Below are 23,365 nucleotides of genomic sequence, written 5' to 3' on the forward strand. Positions count from 1 at the left end.
TGAACTTTTTAACATTAATACCTTCCTATGGAAAGTATTCAACAGAAAGAAAAAGAATTTATGAACATATGTATTTGTGTATTTCTAATGATGTAAAATTGGAAGCAACTTGAATGTTCAAAGTTTCAATGATTAAGAAAGCAATAATATTTCCCTTTGGCTGAATATAGACATTAAAATGTCTATATTCATTAAAATGATAAATTGGGGCTTTGTAGGAATGTCATGGAAGATGCTTAGATGTATAATGGAGAAAAAAACCCAAAATTATATAAAGTATTACAGTTCTATTAAAAATATACAAATGAGAAAGCTTTTGGATTTTAGAAAATAATAGCTGTTTTAACATGGTTAGATGATCATTTCAGTGTTTGTTTTTGAAATGTATTTTATTGAAAAATAAAACATTTTAATGTATAAAAGTAGTTCTCAGTTGAACTCCTGGGCATTGCCTGTGGGACTATAAAATGGTACAGCTGCTGTGAAAAATGGATAGTGTCTCCTCAAAAAATTAAACATAGAATTACTATATAATTCAGAAATTCTACTTCTAGATATACCCCAAATAAGTGAAAGCAGGGACTTGAAGGCATATTTTTACATTAGTGTTCATAGCAGCATTATTCATAATAGCAGCATTATTCCATAAAAGGTGGCAGGAAACCAACTGTCCATTGATGAATGAATGGATAAGCAAATTGTGGTATGTACATACCTTGGAATATTATTCAGCCTTGGAAGGAAATTCTGATACATGCTATGGCATTGATGGACTTTGAAGACATAATGCTAAGTGAAACAAACCATTCACAAGAAAGCAAATACTGTATGGTTCCATTTATATGAGCGTAATCAAATTCATAGAGACAGAAAATAAAATGGTGGTTGCAAGGGGCTTAGAGAAGGGGGAATAGGGAGTTATTGTTTAATGAGTACAGAGTATTGGTTTTGCAAGGTGCAAAGAGATCTAGAGATAGGTGGGGGTGATGGTAACACAACACTGTGAATGTGACTAATGCCATTCATCTGTACAATTAAAAATGGTTCAGATGGTAAATTTCATGTGTGTTCCACTATATTTGAAAAAACAAAGGTAAAAATGGTAAATTTTATGTTTTGTATATTTTACTACAAAAAAAATTTTTTTTTGAAGCTATGGATGAATTTCTAGATGTGCATCAGAAGTTGAAAAGAGGGCTAGTCAATAGATTTAAAAATACAGTACCATAAAAAATGAAATATATAAAGCAGTTAGGAAAAGAATATTTTATTTTATTCTTTTATTTAAATTTAATTAACATATAATGTATTACTAGTTTCAGAGGTAGAAATCAGTGATTCATCAGTCTTATATAATACCCAGTGCTCATTACATCACATGTCCTCCTTGATATTTGTTACCCAGTTACCCATCACCCCACCCTCTCCTCTCCAGCAAGCCTGTTTGTTTCCTATGATTTTTTAAAAATTATTTCACCATACAGTACATCATTAGTTTTTGATGTAGTGTTCCAAGATTCATTGTTTATGTATGACACCCAGTGCTCCATGCAATATGTGCCCTCCTTAATCCCCATCACCAGGCTCTCCTACAATTTGTCTCCCTCTCTTATTTTGTCTTATTTTTCCCTCCCTTTCCCAGTGATCCTGTTTTGTTACTTAAATTCCGCACATGAGTGAGGTAATTCTTTCTCTAATTGACTTATTTTGCTTAACATAATACTCTCTAGTTCCATCCATATTGTTGTAAATGGCAAGATTTCATGTTTTTGATAGCAGAGTGGTATTCCTGTGTGTGTGTGTGTGTGTGTGTGTGTGTGTGTGTGTGTGTGTGACATTTTCTTTATCCATTCATTTGTCGATAGACATCTGGGTTCTTTCCACAGTTTGGCTATTGTGGACATTGGTGCTATAAACATCGGGGAGCAGGTGCCCCTTCAGATCACTACGTTTGTATCTTTGAGGTAAGTACCCAGTGGTGCAATTGCTGGGTCATAGGGTAGCACTATTTTTAACTTCTGGAGGAAGCTTCGTACTCTTTTCCAGAGTGACTGCTCCAGCTTGCATTCCCACCAACATTTTAAGAGGGTTCTGTTCCATTAAGCTATGTGTTTTTGTGCCAGTTGGAAAAATAATTTTTAGTATCACCAAATTATATTGTATTATGTTCAAATTTATGTTTTGAAATTTGTTCTGCTTGCTCTTCATGCTTTTCTAAGCTCATGTATGTTGGTAGTAACAAAGAGTAATTGTCAGACTAATTTAATGTTCAATCACAATTTTAGAGATGAAAAGAGATGCTTGTGTTAGAGGTGAGAAACCAGAGGTCCAGAGAAGTTAGGATTTTATAGATAATGATAAATCTTACTGTAGTGGATCCTTTGACTTTTATTATAACATTATTTAAGTTGTATCCCACCTCAGGCAAGCCAGATTGTAATCTTAAAAAAAAAATAACCTTATGAAATATTCAATTATTTCTTTCCTATTAAGAAAAGTCTTATATCAAACATGAATTTCCTATGGTATAGCTTTAATCTCTATCTTTTACTCCTGCTTTTGACTTTCTCAAGCAATTAACTTTACATCTTTTCTTTTCCTAGACCCTAGTTCCTTCCATCCTAAGTTGCATTTTCTTTACTTTTAAAACTATCTTTTTTATGAATTGATGACCAAATATCCTTCCTACCCCTACTGTGGGAAGTGGGGGAATGTATTTCTTTGTTCCTATTTAATTGTAGAACTCAAAACAGAAAGGATATTATCTTCTATATCTTGTGCATATAACTATGTCAGAAAACTTTTAGTTGCAAATGCCACAATTGAATTCCCTGAAAGGTTTATTAGCTTATGTAACTGGGAGGTCCAAGGGCAGATCTTAAGACTGCATCCAGAGGCTCAAAGACCACTGTCAGGACTTTCTCCACTCTTGGTTTGTATTGATTTATTCTTCAAATAGATTCTTTCTTGGTGGCAGACAAATGCTTCAGAGACTTCCAAAGGACCTAACCAGCTGAGCAATTGCGGTGGAAGAAATAAATCACTCTCGTAATGTCCATATTTCAATTTCAGGTCCAGGGGGCCTACCCCTACCAGCGGCAGCCCCAACACTAACATAGAATTGAAGAGCAGTTTCCTAAAGGAATCTGAAGAAACAAGGTAAAAAAAAAAAAATCTGGGCAGACAAAAAGAACAGCTCCCATAGTTTACTATACCCACTTTATAGTGAAGCTCTTCAAAAAATTCTAAATATCAGTGTTCCTGTTCAACTCCATTAAAATGGTTTAAATCATTTCACATACTGCATATTTATTGCTTTTGGTTGCCCCCAATTTAAATCCTTTTCTTTTGTTTGCTTTTGTGGCAGCCTTAGTGGGAAAGCAGGATCCCACCTGGAAAGCTGAAAAATACTGATGCTTGTTTTAAACTCTTAAAACTCAGGTTTTGGCAGGCAGTGTAAGTGTGGCCATGTTCCTGGGGCTTTTAATGTAATCATGGAAAGCAAAGAAGCAGAAATAGTTAGAATAGTGTCCAGGAGCACTCATGCAGCAACAAGGCAGCAGTACCCTAATTAAATTATTCTTGTGTCATGACATTGCCTATGAGTGTGACCACTCAGCTTTCCATGGAGCTCATTCTAAGAGCCTGGTTTTCCAGCCTTCTTATTTTGTGAGCTATTCACATTGATAAATACTGTTAACTAATCTACGGAACTTAACAGATTTCACCAGTTTCCCCATTCATGTCCTTTTCCTGGTCCTATTATGAAGAGTTGTTACAAATCTTTAATCTCTAGCTTCTCCCCCACTTTCCCTTCACGAGGTCATGAGTGGGGCTGAAAGTTCTAACCCTTTAATTAGTGGGTCTTTCTGGTGACCAGATCCATATGATGCTATCTATAGCCCCACCCTTTGTCACCTCATTAGCATAAACTCAGGTGTTCCTTAGAGGATTCCTTATGAATGACAAAAGATACTCATCACTCGGAAAATTCCAAGATTTTTAGGAGCTTTGTGTCAGAAACCAGGGATAAAGACTGAATAGATTTCTTCTTTTGCTACACAGTCCATTGAATGCAGGAGAAAATTCTGTACCCTGATTAGTAACAAAGATTTGTAAATGTGAACCTGATTAGAAATTCTTTTCATCAGTAAGTTAAAGAAATGGCAGAGATGTTTTTGAAAGTTACAGGAAAAACTGTGTAAATGTTAAATTATTTACTTCTGCAGAGAAGAGCACAGGTGTACAATCCAGTTATCGCTATTTATTTGTGGGGTCAGTATGATTCTTGATGGGAGTAAGGAACTTCTGTGTTGACTCTTAGTTTTGTTTTGATGGGTTTTTTTTAAAAGATTTATTTATTTGACAGAGAAAGAGAGAGAGGGAGAGAGATCACAAGTAGGCAGAGAGGCAGGCAGAAGGTGGGGCAGGGGCAGGGAGCAGGCTCCCTGTGGAGCAGAGAGCCCCATGCAGGGTTCGATCCCAGGACCGTGAGATCATGACTCCAGCTGAAGGCAGAGGCTCAACCCACTGAGCCACCCAGGCGCCCCTGACTCTTAGTTTTAATCCCACTTTTCTCTTTGTGCAGAATAAACCTGGGTCCACAGCAAAGGATGGGGAAAGCTATGTAAACAACAAAGAGCTAGAACTCTCTAAATCCCTAGCCATCTCATACTTGACAGGAAGATAATAAGCTCCTTCATTTTCTCAATGCAAAAACCTTCCAGGTTGTGACTGCCCTAAGTACAAAGGATAAGTTACTATGGATACATCACACTTGATTACATTATCTGATTATATAGAGCACAAATGCTCTCAAATTTAACATCCCCAGACATTTTCCCAAGATAGAGCTAGCCAGACCATAAGTTATTTTGCCTATAATTCTCATGTATTCATGTGCATGAGTTTGGTTGATTTTGTTTTCATTATAATATCACTTTCATATGGTAGAGCTCCCATTGCCAGGACAACCAAAAGTAGTCATGAGGCTTTACCAAAACCTTAATCCATAGTAGGTCGTATCAGCTTTCTGACTCCTTGGGTTGAAAAACTGCAAAACATTCTTTGCTTCTGTTGGGTGTTTCCCATTTTACCTAACTTTTCTCAAAGTTTCTATGTATATACTTTTTGAATTTACTAATCAAACTCATTTTATTTCTACTAACATTGATAAAAACTAATCTTTAATACACTAGGTTCTCTTTAGATTAATGTAGCTTTACTCAGCATTTTAGACACTAAATTCATACATGAATTACTTTTGAGTGTTTAGGAAAGACATGAAAATCTTCATGTCTTTAATGGAGATTAAAATAGGTGAATGAATCACTGTCCCCAATTTCTAACAAAATAACAACTACAATGACAGAAACAATAAAAAAATCTCCATCAACAACCATAGAGAAGGACCTAACCACAAACTTTAAATACTAGCTGACAATAAAGGAAACGGAAAAATTCTGAAGCATGGAGTTGAGTTACTCAATCATAGAGAAATTTTATCTTTGCAGGTTTGACAAGGAGTAGTCTGGCCCCCTTACCTAGGCTGAAGTTAATTTCCAGAAAAGCAAGTGATCGCCTGTATGACGCTTATAAATATATGGAGTTAAAGACTTGATTTCAATGTTAACATGATTTCACACTTTATGAACTAATTGTGCAGTTAGTTTTTTTAATACTATAATAATGAATAGTTATTTTTTAATTAATTTTCTATTTAAATTCAATGAATACATAATATATTAGTTTCAGAAGTAGGGTTCAGTGATTCTTCAGTCTTATATAACACCCTGTGCTCATTATATCTCGTGCCCTCCTTAATGTCCATCACCCAGTTACCCCATACCCTACCTGCCATCCCTCTAGCAACCCTCAGTTTGTTTCCTATGATTAAGAGTCTCTTGGAGCACCTGTGTGGCTCAGTGGGTTAAAGCTTCTGCCTTCAGCTCAGGTCATGATCTTAGGGTCCTGGGATTGAGCCCCGCATTGGGCTCTCTGCTCAGCAGGGAGCCTGCTTCCCTCTCTCTCTCTCTCTCTGCCTGCCTCTCTGCCTACTTGTGATCTCTGTCAAATAAATAAATAAATAAAATCTTAAAAAAAAAAAGTCTCTTATGGTTTGTCTCCCTCTTTGATTTTGTCTTGTTTTATTTTTCATCTCTTCCCCTATGATCCTGTTATGTTTCTTAAATTCCACATATGAGTAAGATCATATGATAATGGTCTTTCTCTGAATGACTTATTTCACCTAGTGTAATACCCTCTAGTTCCATCCATGTTGTTGCAAATGGGAAGACATTTTTTTGATTGCTGAGTAATATTCCATTGGATATATATATATCTCATATATATAGCACATCTTCTTTATCCATTCATTTGTCCACAATAGCCAAACTATGGAAAGAACCCAGATGTCCATCAAGAGAATGAATAGTTATAAGTGGAATTAATGAATTAAAAATTAAATAAAGTGACACTGGAATACCAGAATTCTATAGACTTTGCAAGACTAATATGTAAAAACCACTGTGAAGGATTTTATCCATAATTAAAGTTCTTGTATTTGTGAACACTTTTTTCTGGCCATAAGACTAATTTTAAAATATGGCTCCCAGAAATGAAGTCTGAATTTCATACTGTAATCACAACTCCAACCTCACATTAACATCTTGCTGTAGAAAAAAAAAAAAGGTGTCGGGTGTCAGTTCCAAACCAGATGAGTAATGAATTATAGAAGATTGGCATTGGTGATGCATTACAAATTTGCAACAATCTAAGGCCTGAAGTGTAAAAGGAGGGAGCTTGCTTGAATCCAGAGAGTTTTAGGAGAGCCTAAGTGGAGCTGGGGCCATTGTAAAGGAATACAGTTACTACTAAACCCTAAATTTTATTCTTCTCCCTCTCTTTGATAGACTACCAGTTCTTCCATTGGCTAAACCCAACTGCCAGATAGACAAAGAACCCTGGTTGACGTTGTCCATGAGTCATTCTCTAGAGTGACAAAGCAAGGAAAAGATGTAGAGTAGATCTGGAAGGGCAAATGGAAACTAACACATTTTATTTCAGTAAAAATGCAGTTGATTATATTTCTGGCTGTTCATTTTTCTTATATCTGGTCTCTTTCATTTAGGTTATGTGGCAGGTCCCTGAAGTCTTCTACATTTATAATTCCTAGGGGAAATAATTTCATAGCTTGTGGGGTTGGCTCTGATACTGCTTTCTTTGTTCTACTGATATTGAAGATTTGATAATGGTATATAATTGAGTTTTTGGTCTCCCAGATGGTGAGGTATACTTCTTTTATAAGTGTAAAAGGTCATTAGGGGTATAATGTCATGAAATAGAAGCAATCTTCTATGTGGGAGGTAAGCTCTTTGGTTTATGTAATTCTTTTTGTTACTTGTGTATCCTCTATTCTCTACCAAAACATTATTCACATGCTTACCTCTTTAATATATATACCATTTAGGGGTGCCTGGGAGGCTCAGTTGGTTAAGCATCTGCCTTTGGCACTAGTCATGATCTTGGGGTCCAGGGATCAGGTACCATTTTGAGCTTCCTCCTCAGTGGAGAGTCTGCTTCTCCTTCTCCCTCTGCCTCTACCTACCCCCCTACTTGTGTGCACATGCTCTCTCTTTTTCAGATAAATAAATTAAAACCTTTAAAAAATAATAGTATATAGGCCAGTTAGCTATGGTAAGCTTGATCACACATACAGATGAAAAAGTGATATATATCAAAGGAATAGTATCAATTTTTTAAAAACTTACAAGTCCATAAATTTTTAATATATTTTTATAATCTTATACCATCAGCTAATTGTTTTTGTTCTTTTCCCTCCACATATCATGGAAAGATTCATGATAAATATAATAAATAAAATTATAAAATTTAGTGGGAAACAAAACAGTATATGTATTAATAACTGATTTCAATGTAAAATAACTTAAATGTTTAAGATCCAGTAAGGGAGGTAAACTTATTTATAACCAAATATGAATAAAATTACTTTATTTTTTTTTTAAGATTTTATTTATTTGTCAGAGAGAGAGAGGGAGAGAGAGTGAGCACAGGCAGACAGAATGGCAGGCAGAGGCAGAGGGAGAAGCAGGCTCCCTGCCAAGCAAGGAGCCCAATGTGGGACTCGATCCCAGGACGCCAGGATCAGGACCTGAGCCGAAGGCAGCTGCTTAACCAACTGAGCCACCCAGGCATCCCTGAATAAAATTACTTTCGATACCAATATTCTGCTTTGTTTTCACTTGATTTTCCTCATCTAGCCTCATAATAGTATTCTTTTTTGATCTCTTGAATATAATTGAAAGTAATCAAAAAGTATGCAGGATCTAATATTAAAACAACTGCTTTTTGAGTTAGAAAAGTGTTTTCCAGCAAAAACTAATTTTTTTCATTTTTTGTTTCCCCCATGAGAATAAAGCTCTTTAAAAATTAAGTTTGGCTTTTATTATCCTTAATAACTGTTTTTGATTATTTCTTTTCTAAATGTTGAAGTTAACTGAAATATTCATGTTATAAGTACATATTTCTCCTCTTATTTTCTTAGAATGCACTGAAAAAAAACAAATAAACGCTGGAATTAGCATTATATTGAAACAGTTCTGTGATACTAGGAAATCTTCACTGTTGCTGAAGTCTGTTGTAGCTCTTGTTTAAATCCTTGATACTGTCAATATTTGTCAGTTAATACTAAGTCTAAAGAGAATATTTAAAGCATTTAATAACAGAAAAAAGGATGATGATTAAAATGGCTAACGTTCTCATTCTTTTTGAAAGTTAATAGCCCAACCTGTTAACATTAATAAATGTTCGTACTTTAGTCTTACTCAGCTTCTATTTATAAACGTTTTAGATGTGTTTCCCTAGATATACCTTCATTCAAAACATTACAGCACACATTCTATATACTTTCTTCAGGTATATTTCTATACAATTGTAAATCATGGACAACTATAACCCTGAGGCAGTATAAATCATGGAAAATAAAATTTTATTTATTCTAGTTACTAAAGCAGAGAAGTGTATCATCCCCCCCCCCCCCGGGAAGTGTATCATTGCATTCAATAAAAGCTTTCCCAAAATGTGAAAAAAATCTCTTCTGATTGACTGCCAGCTAATTAAAAAAAATTAAGCCATTCAGTCATGCCACAGTATTCTATTCTATGAGTTATATGTGTCATTTTAGATTAATTTTCTTTTTTAAGGTTTTATAATTGTACACTTACATCTTTGCCACTGACTCTAAATTAACCTTTTTTGTTCTTGAAGAATGGGAAGTTTGACATATATAGTGTACTGATTTCTGTAGATTATAACAGTAAATTCTTACAATTATATGAGACCTATGTGTTGTATTTCTACTTGCATGTTTATCTGTATATGGTATGTATGTATGAAATTCAGAGATGTACACTGTATTGTTGCAATTTAAAGACTATTTTGTCGCCAATAATGGCTTCATACCTACAGCTGAACAGAGTCCTTCACAAGGTCAATTAACCAGGGAAATATGCCAATTTTGACTTCATTTCCATCCTATTGAATGATTGCATTCATTCTCTTTAGATTGAAAGCTCTTCAGTCTACTGTTCCTCAACACTCTTCATAGAATTCCAGCTTCCTTTTCACCTTTTAACAGTTTAACATAGATGGCTGGATCAAGTCCATTGTTCCAATTGTATGTAGCTTAAAAAGCTCTGCAGTATTTTACTCTTTCCATTGTATCTGGCTTCTCTGAGTGCTCTGCTCACTGCATTTTACTTCCTACTCTCTCTGCTTTCTAAACCCATTTATGCCTATTCTTTCTCAAGACACTTGTTCATCTTGGAGCTCAAATTGACTTCTCCCTATTCTATTTCCTTAACTAAAAATGCACCATTAAGGTTGATTGAACTCTTTTAAAGCACTTCATAAAAAAGTGAAAGAACATAAGAAAGTAGGCTACCAGTGTTTGTAAATACCCATTCTCAGCCAAACTAATGGGAAGAAATAAGAAATAATTGGGAACTTAAAAATGTTATTGATATTTTTTACAGATTAGCCTCTTTTGGTTGTTCTTTGAGAAACATACTTGTGAAACATTTTGGGGACGGGAGAGATGGGAGGGGAGGCATTATGTTATAAGTAAAGATGAAACAAATGGTAAAGCCAAACGACTAAATTATCTAAAACGTTTTTTAGAAAAAAAAATGTTTTACAGTAATAAGCAAGATGTAAAACATGCAGGTCCATGATAAAATCTACAGCTTTAAAACCACTTGATCTTATTTTTTTCTATTTAAAATACAGATATTTTTATTTATTTATTTGACAGAGAGAAATCACAAGTAGACGGAGAGGCAGGCAGAGAGAGAGAGAGAGAGAGGGAAGCAGGCTCCCTGCTGAGCAGAGAGCCCGATGCGGGACTCGATCCCAGGACCCTGAGATCATGACCTGAGCCGAAGGCAGCAGCTTAACCCACTGAGCTACCCAGGCGCCCCACAGATATTTTTATTTAAAATAAATGTAATCAAAAAGAGTTTACAAAAATAGTAAGTAACCCTTTTTCCCCTCTTTGTAATGTTTAACTAATGTAACTCTTCTAGTGTGAAATATATTTAAACATTTGTAAGTTAATTCGAATTTTATTCAGAGCCTAAGGAATACTTTTATTTTTAATGATACAATATAAGAAATATATTTTAATTTAAAATTTAAACTTAGCATTTCAGAATCACATGTGTTTTATATGGAAAATGATGATGTTGATGAATTGGCTTTTGATATCCTTAAGAGGCCATACAGTTAAGAAAAGCCCTAATAAATAAAACATATATGATCAATAATTTGATTTCAGATAATTACCACTTGCAAAAGCTACTTCACTTCTGAGTTCCTTTGAATATTATATTTTCAGGTTACAGCATTTTGTGTTTTGAATATAAAATCATTCATTTTATCTTAGTTGTAAGGAAAAATCCTCACCAAAACAATATTTTAAGATTAAAAAAATGAACATATTTAGTTTGAGAAATGTCTTTTCAGTAGTTTGCAAAACTTCTTTTTTTTTAAAAGAGGGAGAGAGAAGGGGGGGGCAGAGGGAGAAGAGGAGGGAGAATGTTAAGCAGGCTCCACACCCAGCACAGAGACTGAGGCAGGCTTGATCTCACAACCCTGAGATCATGACCTGAGCCAAAACCAAGAGTCAGATGCTTACCCAACTGAGCCACCCAGGCACCCAGCTTATAAAACATTTTTATTCATCAATTAAAGAAAAAGTCATAAAGAATATCATAATTCATATTTTTATGTATATAAAAACATAAATGAATATAAAAATAAAAACTTCTAGAAGTAAAATATTACTAAAAAATTATTGGTGTTCCTGCTAAATTACTAGTTCCTAAAGGCAACTGTGAACTAAAATTGTAATTTGTATGAGTTTTTCTTTAAAAATAATTCAATAGGGGCACGTGGTTGGTTTAGTTGGTAGAGCATGCGATCCTTGATCCTGGAGTTGTAAGTTCGAGCCCCGCAAAGGGTGTAGAGATTACTTAAAAAAATAATAAAAATCTTAAAAAAATACTTCAATAATGAAGGCAAGTGCAGAGAGATGAATAAGAAAAGCAGGCAGGCACTTGGAGCTCACCCAGAAAATCATATTAGAGCAGGGGAATCTAAAAAACCAGCCAGTTTCTATCTCATAAAAAAGATTGATTTGATCAGATTCATTGAAAAACCAACAGAACTTGGCCATAAGTGCTTATTTCTACTCTTACAGAACTATAAATAATTTACTTCTTTTTATGTAAGTAACATTTAATTGAAGCTAGAGTCTAAAGCATGTCTAACAATAAGATCTAATGTTTTAAAACAAACACTTCTCATAATGTATGAAAGATATGAATAAATAGTGAAATGGTGTTTTACTTAAATATAAGGATTATTTTAAAACTGGCCATGGGTGCCTGCAAACATATACACAAGGTACACACTAATTATTCTAGGCAAAAATATGTTTACAACCATAGTTAATTTTGTGCCATTAATCAGAGAAGTGTAGAACTATAAAAATAGAAGTAAATAATGAAATTATTATTGAATAATTATTATAATCATACATATATATATATCAGAAGATCATTTTGATATCATCTATATTCAGTTCAGCATTCTAGGCTCCTAATCTATAAAGTGTCCTAATTTTTAGCTTTCCAAGTTGTTTGTGGAATTGTTTTTAATTTAAAACAAGTTATATATTCATGCATATGACTGCATATAAAATAAATCTATCAAGACATTTGCTAGGAGCAAAGAACTAATTTTACTGTAGAAATTATGCATTTTCCCTAAGCTAAATACATTGGAAGAGAATGAATAAATAGTTTACAGTTTTTACATACATTAGGGCGCTACAAGAGCTGATTACACAGCACATTAGTAATAGTCAAATGTCAATTCACTTGTAGAAATTGAAAAAGTAATGAATTCAGAGTTGGAAAAAATCCAGGATTTGGTATATCTTTTCCTTAAGCAAGTTTCTTTATCTATAAATGGAGACAGTATATGTCATATCTACTTCATAGAGTGGGTTATTAAGATAAACCATGTAAAAAATGGGCTAGTGGTTTGTAAATTTAAAGTACTACTTCCTGTTTTGTCATAATCTGTTGTGAAGTATGTTACAAATAATTTGTAACTATGAAATTCCTCTGTTTGTGAATCATTTAATTGAATAATTTAGGGCAGATCTAAAGTCACTCCTATAAAAACATCCCTCATGTCCAATTACATGTTCAGTTCAGTCCTTTTAAACAAAAGATCTCATTTTCACCTAAGAGTAATAGTTGTTTTGTTGAACAGGAAAGAAATGAAGTTATAGCTATTGCTTTATGAACTGCACATAACCAATGGCTTAACCCATCTAGGCATTCTTAGGGGAATGGAGTGTGTTGTTTATCATGTCATTGACATTTGCTCTCATGGCAGAAAAAAATTGAGAACTGTGTAAATTATGTTAGTAATCATCCCCCTCATTGCTTTATATGAAATTATTTATCACATATTTATATTAAAATGTTCTAAAGATCAGATCTATGTCTATTTTCTATATAGTACCTAGCAATGTCTAGGTACAAATTTGTATTATTTTTAGTGTTATTATCAAATTATGTATTACTGGGGCACCTGGGTGACTCAGTCAGTTAAGCATCTGACCATTGATTTTGGTTCAGGTCATGATCTCAGGACTGTGAGATTGAGTCCCCACATCGGGTTCCAAGCTAAGCATGAAGCCTGCTTAAGATTCTCTCTCTGCCCCTCCTATCCTTTCCCCTCTTTAAAAAAAAAAAATTTGTATTATAAATTTACTGTTAACAAGAAATTCAGATGTAATTAAGAATATATAATAGAGGGGTGCCTGGGTGGCTCGGTGGGTTAAAGCCTCTGTCTTCGGTTCAGATCATGATCCCAGGGTCCTGGGATTGAGCCCCACATTGGGCTCTCTGCTCAGCAGGGAGCCTGTTTCCCCCTCTCTCTCTGCCTACCTCTCTGCCTACTTGTGATCTCTGTCAAATAAATAAATAAAATTCATATATATATATATATATATATATATATAATAGAAATAGTAAGATATCTCAGAATTTAACAATACATAGTACATAAAAATCAAATGATAAATCTCAAATATATAACAAATACATAGGAAAAATGGCTGCAAGAAAATATGCTGAATGTTAAGTGGATGCTGAATAGTGACTTAATGTTTTTCCTGCTTTATACTTTTCTAATTCATGAAAATTCCTTTTCTCTAGTGAAAGCCAATTATACTTATTTTTCCCATCCAGTTTATTATTTTAAAAAGACAACTGTCATTACAAAAGCAACAGATATTCAGTGTTTAATTTACACAAAATCATCTAAGAAAAAAAGTCGGTAATACCAAGTTACTAATAGAGAAGAGCAGACACTCATCAGGGCACTGTGAGGAAAGCAGTTGTCAAAACTAAAGGGCAACAAAGACATCTTCTGGACATCTTAAGAACTGCATAGTTTTTTTTTTTTAAACAAAGGATCTTATTTTCACCTAAGAGTAATAGTTGTTTAAAAACCACACATTAAGAAGTATAAAATCAATCTGTATTAGGTTTGAAATTTTAAATATTACATGATTACATCACAAACATATAGCATTTAAAGAAAAAAGGATACAAGTTGTTGCATACACAGTGGAATTAGTTTCCAAAATATCTTTAAGTCTATTTCCAGATACATTATAAACTACAAATATTTTAGTAAAACTTTATTTTCATATAAGGAACATCTAAAATAGTATGAAAACTACATGCAATGTAGAACAAATACTTGGAAAATGGGCTCATGAATCAGAGCCCACTTTTATTAAAATATGGTTGGCAAGTTAGTCATTAATTTAAAGCACTGTATTTAATAAAACAATGAAATTCAAAACCATGTTTGATTTATTTGTGATCTGTCCTAGGACTATACAGCATAATATTTTAGAAAAATTATTCCAGTGAAATATAATTAAAGGTTTCAAATTTACACATGTCCACTCAATTTGAACATGTGTTCTTTTTAGCTTAAAATTGTTTATAAAATCATATTAATATGGGTACAGTTAACAAATTTTTTATTTGAAATAGTACTTTTTTATTCTTAGAGCATGAATGCCTGGTTGCACTGACAGTTAGCCACCTTTAGGAAGTACTACTGATGCCCATAATTTGCATTTCTAAACAAGACGGAAGATCCGGTTTAAGCCCAATAATAGTCCTAAAAAAGTAATTTGTAGTTCAATGAGCAAAGGTCAACTTGCTTTAGTAATAGTTGTGTTTGATAAGAAATGAATGCTTAGTTTTAGTTAACTCCAAATAAGTAAATATTCAACAAATAAGATATGCTTATTTACTAGAATTACCTTTTCTTAGTGTCTTCACATGACAGGCCATTAATTAGATTTTGTAACTAAATGCTTCCAATACCAGGATTAAATATTTGATTCTCTGGACTTTGTTTTATGTCACTTCTATCTTTTCAAATTATATGATATAATGGTTCATGGTTTTTCTAATACAGAAATTCAAATGAATAAGTAAGATAACCATAATGAAAGTTTAAGAGAGGTGATATTAAATAAAATTCAACCAGGGTGATAGAGATTATCTTCATATGGAACTGAAATGCTTCAGTAAAATAAGTAACATGATTGTCTTTGGTATTTTTTTCACTGACACTGCCTGCTAGTTTTTGTACAACTGCTAAACAGAAATAGGTTTCTTGGTGCGTATATTCATTTCTCTAGGCAGTTACATTCGATTTGATCTGGGAAAGTGGCTGCCAGGAATTCTGTCAGAAATAAAATATTTATGAGTCAAATAATTATGACTTATCTTCTTAATGGATCAGCTAATTTAAGGTAATTCTGCAGTAAATAATTTCTGTATTTTATATGTGTTCAATTTCAAAAAGACAGTAACTAGAGAATGACCCTATTCTTGGACATCTAAAAACCAGGTTATCCTGAAGACTTAGCAGGGAAGTCAGCAGGTCTACACTAGATGTGTTGCTGAGGTCATTAAAAGATGAATTGGACCTTGGCTACAAAACAACCGGGAGACAGGTAGTAACTGGAAATCTAGGTGGACAGCTGTTGAGCAACAGACTGGATTCTTAATGAGAAGTAACAGGTTCTTATGCACTGAGTTGGCCTCTAGGGCTTGGGTCCAGACCAGAAGAGAGGCTTGAAGAATTTACAAAATTCTTAGTCTTTGTGCTTTCAGAATTGAATATATCTGTTGTTCAAAATATAAGTGAAATAAAAAAAAAAAAAGAAAATATATATATATAAGTGAACTGCTTTGCATATTTAATGAGAAGGGACTTGGGAGAGTGAAATTATGTGTTTATTTCAGTGTTCCCTCATATAAGCATTAAATAAGAACTATTCTACCTTGACAGCCATTTCTACACAGGACTTTGGGAAAGTTTGGTGAATGTGGAAGAAGCAACCTTATGCTATCTGACAGTTTTTTCCAGCTCTCAGTAAATAAATAACAAATATATAACAATATTTCCCATTTTTATACATGACTAGCAAATTTGGGGATTTTTTTAATGATGAGAAATTATATTAAAACAATAGTTTTACCTTCCCTCATCTGGGTTGCTCTGGTACATTTGTGCAGTTGGAGATGCCATACTCTGATGTGATAAAAGAGACGGAGAGAGATTGATTCCTCTGAGTTGCCGAAAAGCTATTTCTGCATGGATGCTCCGAGGATTATTTGTCAGAATGCCTGCATTCTTGTTTTTTTTGTCTGAAATTAAGAATTGTGAAACAATGAGAAGTACTAAGTAATAAAATGAATTAAGTAATAAGTCTTGTTGCCCTTCAACTGAATGTGTGCTATACATATTTCATAACATGAATTAAAACATTTTAAATAAAAATATAAAATTGGAATAGGATTTCTAGCACTTAATACTGCTTAAATTTCTCTGAGTTAGTGAATCTACTTGATTGTTTCTTGGTAATTTTTTAAAAATATAAATAGCTAGAGCTGTGTGCTATAATAAATGTAGAGGTAAGATGACCATAATTTTCAGAATAAAAATTGTGGCAACATATTCCAAAAATAGGAGACAAGAGTATAGGACTTTTCAAGAAAACCCTAAACAATAGTCACACAACAAATTCTGAAGACAGATAATCTGAGAAGGAAATGATGGAGATGAATCCAAGGTTGAACTACTACCAAAAAAAAAAAAAAAAAGGAAAGATATTGATGACATTCCTGAAGATAAATAACATTGTACTGCTAAGGAGGCTAATAATTTGCGATGTCCAGTTTTACTGACAGTTTATATCTATAAAAGCATAAAAATTCTCACTGTAACTAAAATCTTAATGCCATACATATGTAGAAGTATGAAAAATAAGTTAAAAAATAACCTCTTAACAAATCAAGTTATTTTGGGTTTCTTTTACCTGAGTTTCCTTTAAAAATAATCACACAGAGCACTCTACTATTTTTAGTAGGTTCTTAGATCATTCTATAATTACCGTGATGTTCAATTTTATTGTCCAACAGTGGCCCCATGCAAAGTGGGATGTTATAAGGAAGGGAAGATGTGAGCCCTCAGAGGAGTAGCTATCCCCAGATTTACCAAAAAGATAACCAGCGAAGATCTGGAATATGGGCCTAGGTTTAATCTAAGCCTGAATTAAAATGTGTATAATAGAAGGAATCCTTTCCATACCTTGTCCTTTTAATGTACTTGCTCTAGAGAGCTCTACCTCTTGAAACTCTTCTCTAGTTTTAGCTTCATGGTTTATTTGTGGTTTCAAGGATAAAGTCTGATCTTCTCTTTGTACCCAAGAATCTGTTGTCACAAATATTTTTAAACCTTTGACATTCTACTTTTAGCAGGACATAGTAATGAATTGGTTTCATATGCTATGAAATACATAAAGTCAAACAAAAGCTTTGAAAGTAAATAATTCAGGAAATAATTGTGCAAGTATCACAAAGTTCACATGAGCAAATGTTTACTTACAGCGTATCAGTGGTTCAGCAAAACCCCAGAATACTAGAGACTCTAAAGTCAGAATGACCACATGAAACTTGAACAAACCAAGGATGGCAGCTTTGCTCTTGTAATTTTTGGATGAAGGGTAACTGCTTGTTCAGAATCAATAAATGTTCCCAGGCTTTGATTACAGATATGACTCCACAAATACACTAAGCTATTTCACTTACTAGGAATTCTTACCTACGTATAGCATTTCAAACGGATGGCAGTTATTTGTGACTCCCAGTCATGATGAAGGTGTCTTTAGCTCAAGACAGAGTTGTCTGGTTCATTGTAGTTGTCTAAGCAGGACCATGGACTTTTGTTAATGAGTCCTCCTGAGAACTTGAGCAGTGCCCCCAAATCATGTGCATGTGTCCACTAGTGGACACTGATTTGGCTTGTGGACTGTCATTGGATAAAGCCCATCACCGGTTTTTAGTCACATAGGTTTTTAAACTTTGAAAAGCCTAATGTCTGCCTCCCCTTCCTGAGACCATGCTTCTCCTATCAGGTTACCTGAGACTTTTCAACTGTTCTGGCTGTTTGGACACATGCTTCTGAGTTTCCATTTCTTGGAGACAGTCACCATAATTTTATTGAATATAAGTGATGGTTACTAATGGACTTTGATTTCTCCTCCTTTTCTTTTTTGCAGAAAGGCCTACTTTGTTAACATTATTCTTGGGACTTTTACCATTTGTAGTCTGATTTTATCTCCATTAAAGTATTTTGTTTTTATTGTTACTCTTTGACTAGGAATTACTTGTATAATTCTAGAACTTCTATTTGGTAACACTTCCTTGTTTTTTAACGTCCCTTCTGGTTCAAGATGAAAGCTACTATCCATATCAGGATTTCTTCTATTTATATCTTACTACAATAGAATTACTGGCATTTTATTCACAAATATTCCCAAGCCTATTAATTATTTGTTGTCTTCCTGTAGTTTAATCAACAAGTTATTTTTGACTTGATCTTCTGACGTGAACGCTTTTGCACTAATGTGTTGCGTGGCCTTTAAACAAATGGAAAAGAACTAAAATTCAATTTAGATTATTTTTGCAGTATTTTTCTCAGGAAATTTGATTTACTCTAAAATTAAATCCAGACTTTTTATACTGTGCTATTACATGAAAAGGGAAAAGTGAGTATTTTGAATTTTTAGTTTTCATTTTCAAAAATTATTTACCAAAATGAATGGAGAAAAACATTTAAAAACACATTTCATATCTATGGATTTTACATTTTAAAGTAGTGGTTATATATTTTAAGGTTATTTTAAATTACCCTCAGCCCCCACTCCATGTGCATTTTAGATTACTTTCATACAAGCTTTTTTCTCATATCATAGATTAGGCAGAGGGATGAGAAGGTGACTTGGTACCACATATTAGCTACACAAACATAATGTGGTTTAGTTTTCCATTGTTAACCCCAAACCATGAGATTTGGCACACTTATGTTTTCTTTAGTGATAGTAAATAACATTGTTATTTCAGTAGATTTTAGAATACCAAAATCTTTTCTGAGCCACCAAGCGGCTAGGTTGTGAAAGTTTTGTAATAATTTGCAGCTGGAACGCATGATACATTTTAATCCATTAAAAACTACTGGGAATGTATTAGCCAGAGTAGCAAGTAATTTTTGTTTTATAAATCAGAGTATCTGTCACCTTGCGGTATTACCAATGCTGTTGTAAATTAAATTTAAAGTGGTATTTTAAAAAACCACACCTCCTGTTAAACAACTTTTATCTGTTTGTATCTGTTACTATAGATTATGTACAAGTAACATCTAAATAAAATAATACTTTTAACTCTAAAAAATATTGAACAAACATGCAATTATAGGAAATGTAAATTTAAAAATACAATTTTAAGTCATATTAGAAGTCAGAGTGAGATTTTGGTTTCAAATGAAGTGTTTTGTTTGTTTTTTTTTACATTTACTTTGAAACTCTGTCAAAATACCTTCTACTTCAGGAGTTAAAGTGAAGTCGGAACCCAGGTAATGGTTAAATGCACCAGGCAGAATTACATTTGTTATCTTTATGGGAGGAGCTTTCACTTGGCCAAATGACCCACCATCCATTGGAGAACTGGTAACAGGAATACACTGCATAATAAAAGAAAAACAGTTAAGAACAACTCACCTCCCAAACTCAGATCAACAGATTTAGTTCTTACCATAAGCTCCATTTGATAATCTAAAATTCTTTAAGTGAGGAGTTATATCTAAACTGTAGAAGTCTTTTGAATGCTTAACCTCCCTCAGAACCTTTTGTTTTATCTTTTCAGACTGCATTGAACTCATTAATAGCGTGATGGCACTTCTCCCTTCCAAAGGATCTTAACAAGGTAAGTGCAGAAAATGAGAATTAAGCTTTACCCCCTTTGTTTCTTTTTTACTGAGCGGGAGTTTCTAGAGTCATACCTTCCACATCTTTATATTCCTCACATTACCTCATCAAGTGCCTTGCAGTTAATTAGTTTTTCAAAAACAAACAACTAAATAAATGGGGACTAAGGAAAGCATCTTATAATAATCACTTTTAATGAATGTGCTAACTCTCTAAACAGTGTTTACATTTTAAGTTAGTTGAGGATTAAGAGGCTTTTAAAAGAATTTCAGGAGTCAGCAAACAGGAGGGAAGTATTTTAGGTTGGAGACTCTTGGTTTCCCTAGAAGTTTATGCTTGCTCTGTCTTAATTAAAACTGACCTTGTTTATACTTTTAAAAATATGAATATACTGAATTTGGAATATATTCAACTTATTTAGAGATACAGGCTTTTGCCATTTGTATAAAATGATCGATTTCTCTCTTTCAGTGTTACCAAGAATGCAGCTTTGTAATGGGCACTAAAGTATCAAGCCTTTTACTAAATCTGGTCAGTCCCAAATTCCCTAACTAATTCCTTTGTAGGAATTTCTTCCCGTTACTAATCTAGAATGTTGTCCAACTAACTTTTTTCTGAAACCAAAGCACCAAAATGTTCTTGTTTAAAGGACAACTTTAGAGTTCATTTATTCCCTCTTTACTTGCTGTTAAAAAAGAAAGAACAGCAGTAATTGAAAGAAAAATAAATTATACTGAACTGATAAACTTGAAAAGGTTTCTGTTTTTGTGTCTCCTGTACAGCTAAAGGAAATAATGGCTCAGTTTTGTCCTAGCCATGAAAATAAGCATTATTATTGAATCTTAAAATAGATTGCTCTAAAATATAGACTTCAAAATATCCCCTTTATTAACCCTGTACAGATGAGCTAAAAAATAATTTTTAATAAAATGCTTACAAATAGAATAATTAGAAAAATAATTAAGTTCTTATATAAGGCACTGATTCAAAAGGCAAGAATATGTGTCTAGATTCACTCAAGACACATTATCATATCATAGTATAGTAATGGGAAAAATCCAAATTTACTGTATGAAAAATAGAAAAGACTAGCCAAGAAGCAAACCTGTTAGTGAAATACTAACTTAGCTTAATTCTCAACTAAAATTTGAATATGTATAGTGTCAAATGTCCAGTGTGCTCTGGGAATCAATTTGTTTTACAGAAGGGATGGAGAGTGTTGGGTATCCACTGTGTTGGGTGAAAGCATCTATAGTAGTAGTCTCACCTCTTTTTTCTTCAGTATGCATTTTAAAAGTAATCTTTGTTCACTGACTGATGTCCTTGCTCACTGGCTTTCACTTACATTAGAGGTTCACTTACCTTCTTACTGCCCTACCCCAGTTTAGGTCTTCATAATCTCCCTCTTGGGTTATTCTAAAAGCCTCTTAATTGGTTCCCCTGCCTCCAGCCTTTTCTTTCTCAAACCTTGCAAAGGCACGGCTCTAATAAGGTTACTACTATGTTGTTCAAAAAGCCTTAGCTTTTCTGTGTTTAGTCTTTGTGGAGGATGGCCATGAAGAATCCTTGTGGTTAAGGACAGAATTTCCTAATGATAAGCTTTTGCGGCTTCTGTCTCTAATCTCTTTCATGTCATGGTCAGATAACTTTTTAGAGTTTGTAGGTAAGAGGTGCAATTTTTTCTGGCCAATAAGGAAAGCAGCTCACATCTCCCTTGTTAGATGAACTGCATAGTCTGGAGAGTTGAGGTCAGAATTCCTTCCTTCCCTTCCTAGCTGCTAAACTGAAAGATTTAGTTTCGGTTTATAGAAGTGAAATGTTACAGATTCTTACCCTCTAGCATTATCTCAGATATTCAGCAAGAGGCACACAGATTTTAAATAATTTTCTTAATGTCGAATTAAATTATTGGAAAAAAGGAGCTTCCCTGGAATTTATGTGTGTAGATGTGCTCTATTCACCAGATCAAGGTGCTTTTGATAGTAATCACTAGAATAGATACTAAAATAGGCTACAAAAACATCATAGCCCAGATTTACCTGGTATGTTGGTTTTAATTTACTAATAATTGTGTATTTTAAAAGGAAAAGTATAAATAATAGAAGTATTACCGAAGTTTTCTTTGCTTGGAATTCAGAGAAGTGAAATTCAGCTTTAGCTCTATCATCTGAATTCACTGGAATTCCATCCAACATCTGTAAGTTAGGCAGCCGAAATATGAGCATGTGGCGATGTAATGTTTTTCTGCAAATCTGAATAAAGTTACACATAACAACTTATTACTTTAAGAAAACATTTATTTCAAAGAATCATTTTTATGGAGAAGGAAATTTAACACAGGTAGTAAAAATGACAGATAATAGCTAATTCGTTATAATAGACAGTACAAATATGAGCTCCCTTTTTGAAAGTTTTCTCAATTCCCTATTATACTAAATGCAGATTCAAACTTCTTAAATTTAGTTTTTGGTTTCTTCTTATTATTATTTTTAATTTAAATCGAATTAGCCAATATATAGTATATCATTAATTACAGAGGTAGAGTTCATTAATTCATCAGATGTATATACACCCAATGCTCATCATATCACGTGACTTCCTTACTACCCATCACCCAGTTACCCCAACCCCTTCCTCCTCCCCTCCGGCAACCCTCAGTTTCTTTTCCATAGTTAAGAGTCTCTAATGGTTTGTCTCCCTTGCTGATTTCTTCCCATTCAGTTTTCCCTCCCTTCCCCTATGGTCCTCTGCACTGTGTCTTATATTCCTCATATGAGTGAAACCATAAGATAATTGATTCTCTCTGATAGACTTATCTCACTTACCGAAATACCCTCCAGTTCCATCCATGTTGATGAAAATGGTAAGATTTCTATCCTTGCTGATGGATGAGTAATATTCCATTGTGTACATATATACACAGAATATATACATACACACACATACATACACAAACACACACAAACACACACATTGCCTCTTCTTTATCCATTCATCTTTATCCATCCATCAGAACATCTCATCTCTTTCCACCCTTTGGCTATTGTGGACATTGCTGGTATAAACATTGAGGTGCAGGTGCCCCTTCAGATCACTACATTGTATCTTTGGGGTAAATATCCAGTAGTACAATTGCCAGGTCAGGGAAGCTCTATTTTTAACGTCTTGAGAAACCTCCATATTATTTTCCAGAGTGACTGTACCAGCTTGCATTCCCACCAACAGTGTAAAAGAGTTCCCCCTTCTCCACATCCTCACCAACGTTTGTTGCTTTCTGTCTTATTAATTTTAGCCATTCTGACTGGTGTGAGGTGATATCGTGGTTTTGATTTGTATTTCCCTGATGCCAAGTGATGTGGACCATTTTTTCATGTGTCTGCTGGGCATTTGTATGTCTTTGAAGAAATGTCT

The 23,365-nt window shown here is 33.8% G+C and overlaps 1 protein-coding gene and 1 long non-coding RNA gene across 12 annotated transcripts in view; one reads left to right on the plus strand and one right to left on the minus strand.

Moving 5' to 3' along the window:
- Positions 1–23,365, plus strand: part of LOC309866914 — a 135,428-nt gene that overhangs the window by 10,371 nt on the left and 101,692 nt on the right. For 2 of the 6 annotated variants that reach the window (XR_014312879.1, XR_014312880.1), the window contains exons 2-3: positions 1,887–1,964; positions 19,893–19,952. This is a non-coding gene — a long non-coding RNA (uncharacterized lncRNA). Of the gene's footprint in view, positions 1–1,886; positions 1,965–3,072; positions 3,160–19,892; positions 19,953–23,365 lie in introns of all 6 variants that reach the window. The other 4 variants (XR_014312876.1, XR_014312881.1, XR_014312878.1 and 1 more) reach the window with 3 other exon arrangements.
- Positions 13,978–23,365, minus strand: part of LRRC9 (leucine rich repeat containing 9) — a 115,251-nt gene continuing 105,863 nt past the window's right edge. For 3 of the 6 annotated variants that reach the window (XM_082734955.1, XM_082734957.1, XM_082734954.1), the window contains 4 exons: positions 22,066–22,206; positions 19,566–19,710; positions 16,169–16,337; positions 13,978–15,366 (listed from right to left, as the gene is read on the minus strand). In XM_082734955.1, coding sequence (XP_082591081.1) covers positions 15,327–15,366; positions 16,169–16,337; positions 19,566–19,710; positions 22,066–22,206 — 495 coding nt within the window. In that variant the 3' untranslated portion in view covers positions 13,978–15,326. Of the gene's footprint in view, positions 15,367–15,619; positions 15,813–16,168; positions 16,338–19,565; positions 19,711–22,065; positions 22,207–23,365 lie in introns of those variants that run through there. The other 3 variants (XR_014312863.1, XR_014312864.1, XM_082734956.1) reach the window with 2 other exon arrangements.

This window comes from Mustela nivalis, assembly GCF_964662115.1.
Source record: "Mustela nivalis genome assembly, chromosome: 6".
In the NCBI taxonomy this organism is placed as follows: Eukaryota; Metazoa; Chordata; class Mammalia; order Carnivora; family Mustelidae; genus Mustela; species Mustela nivalis.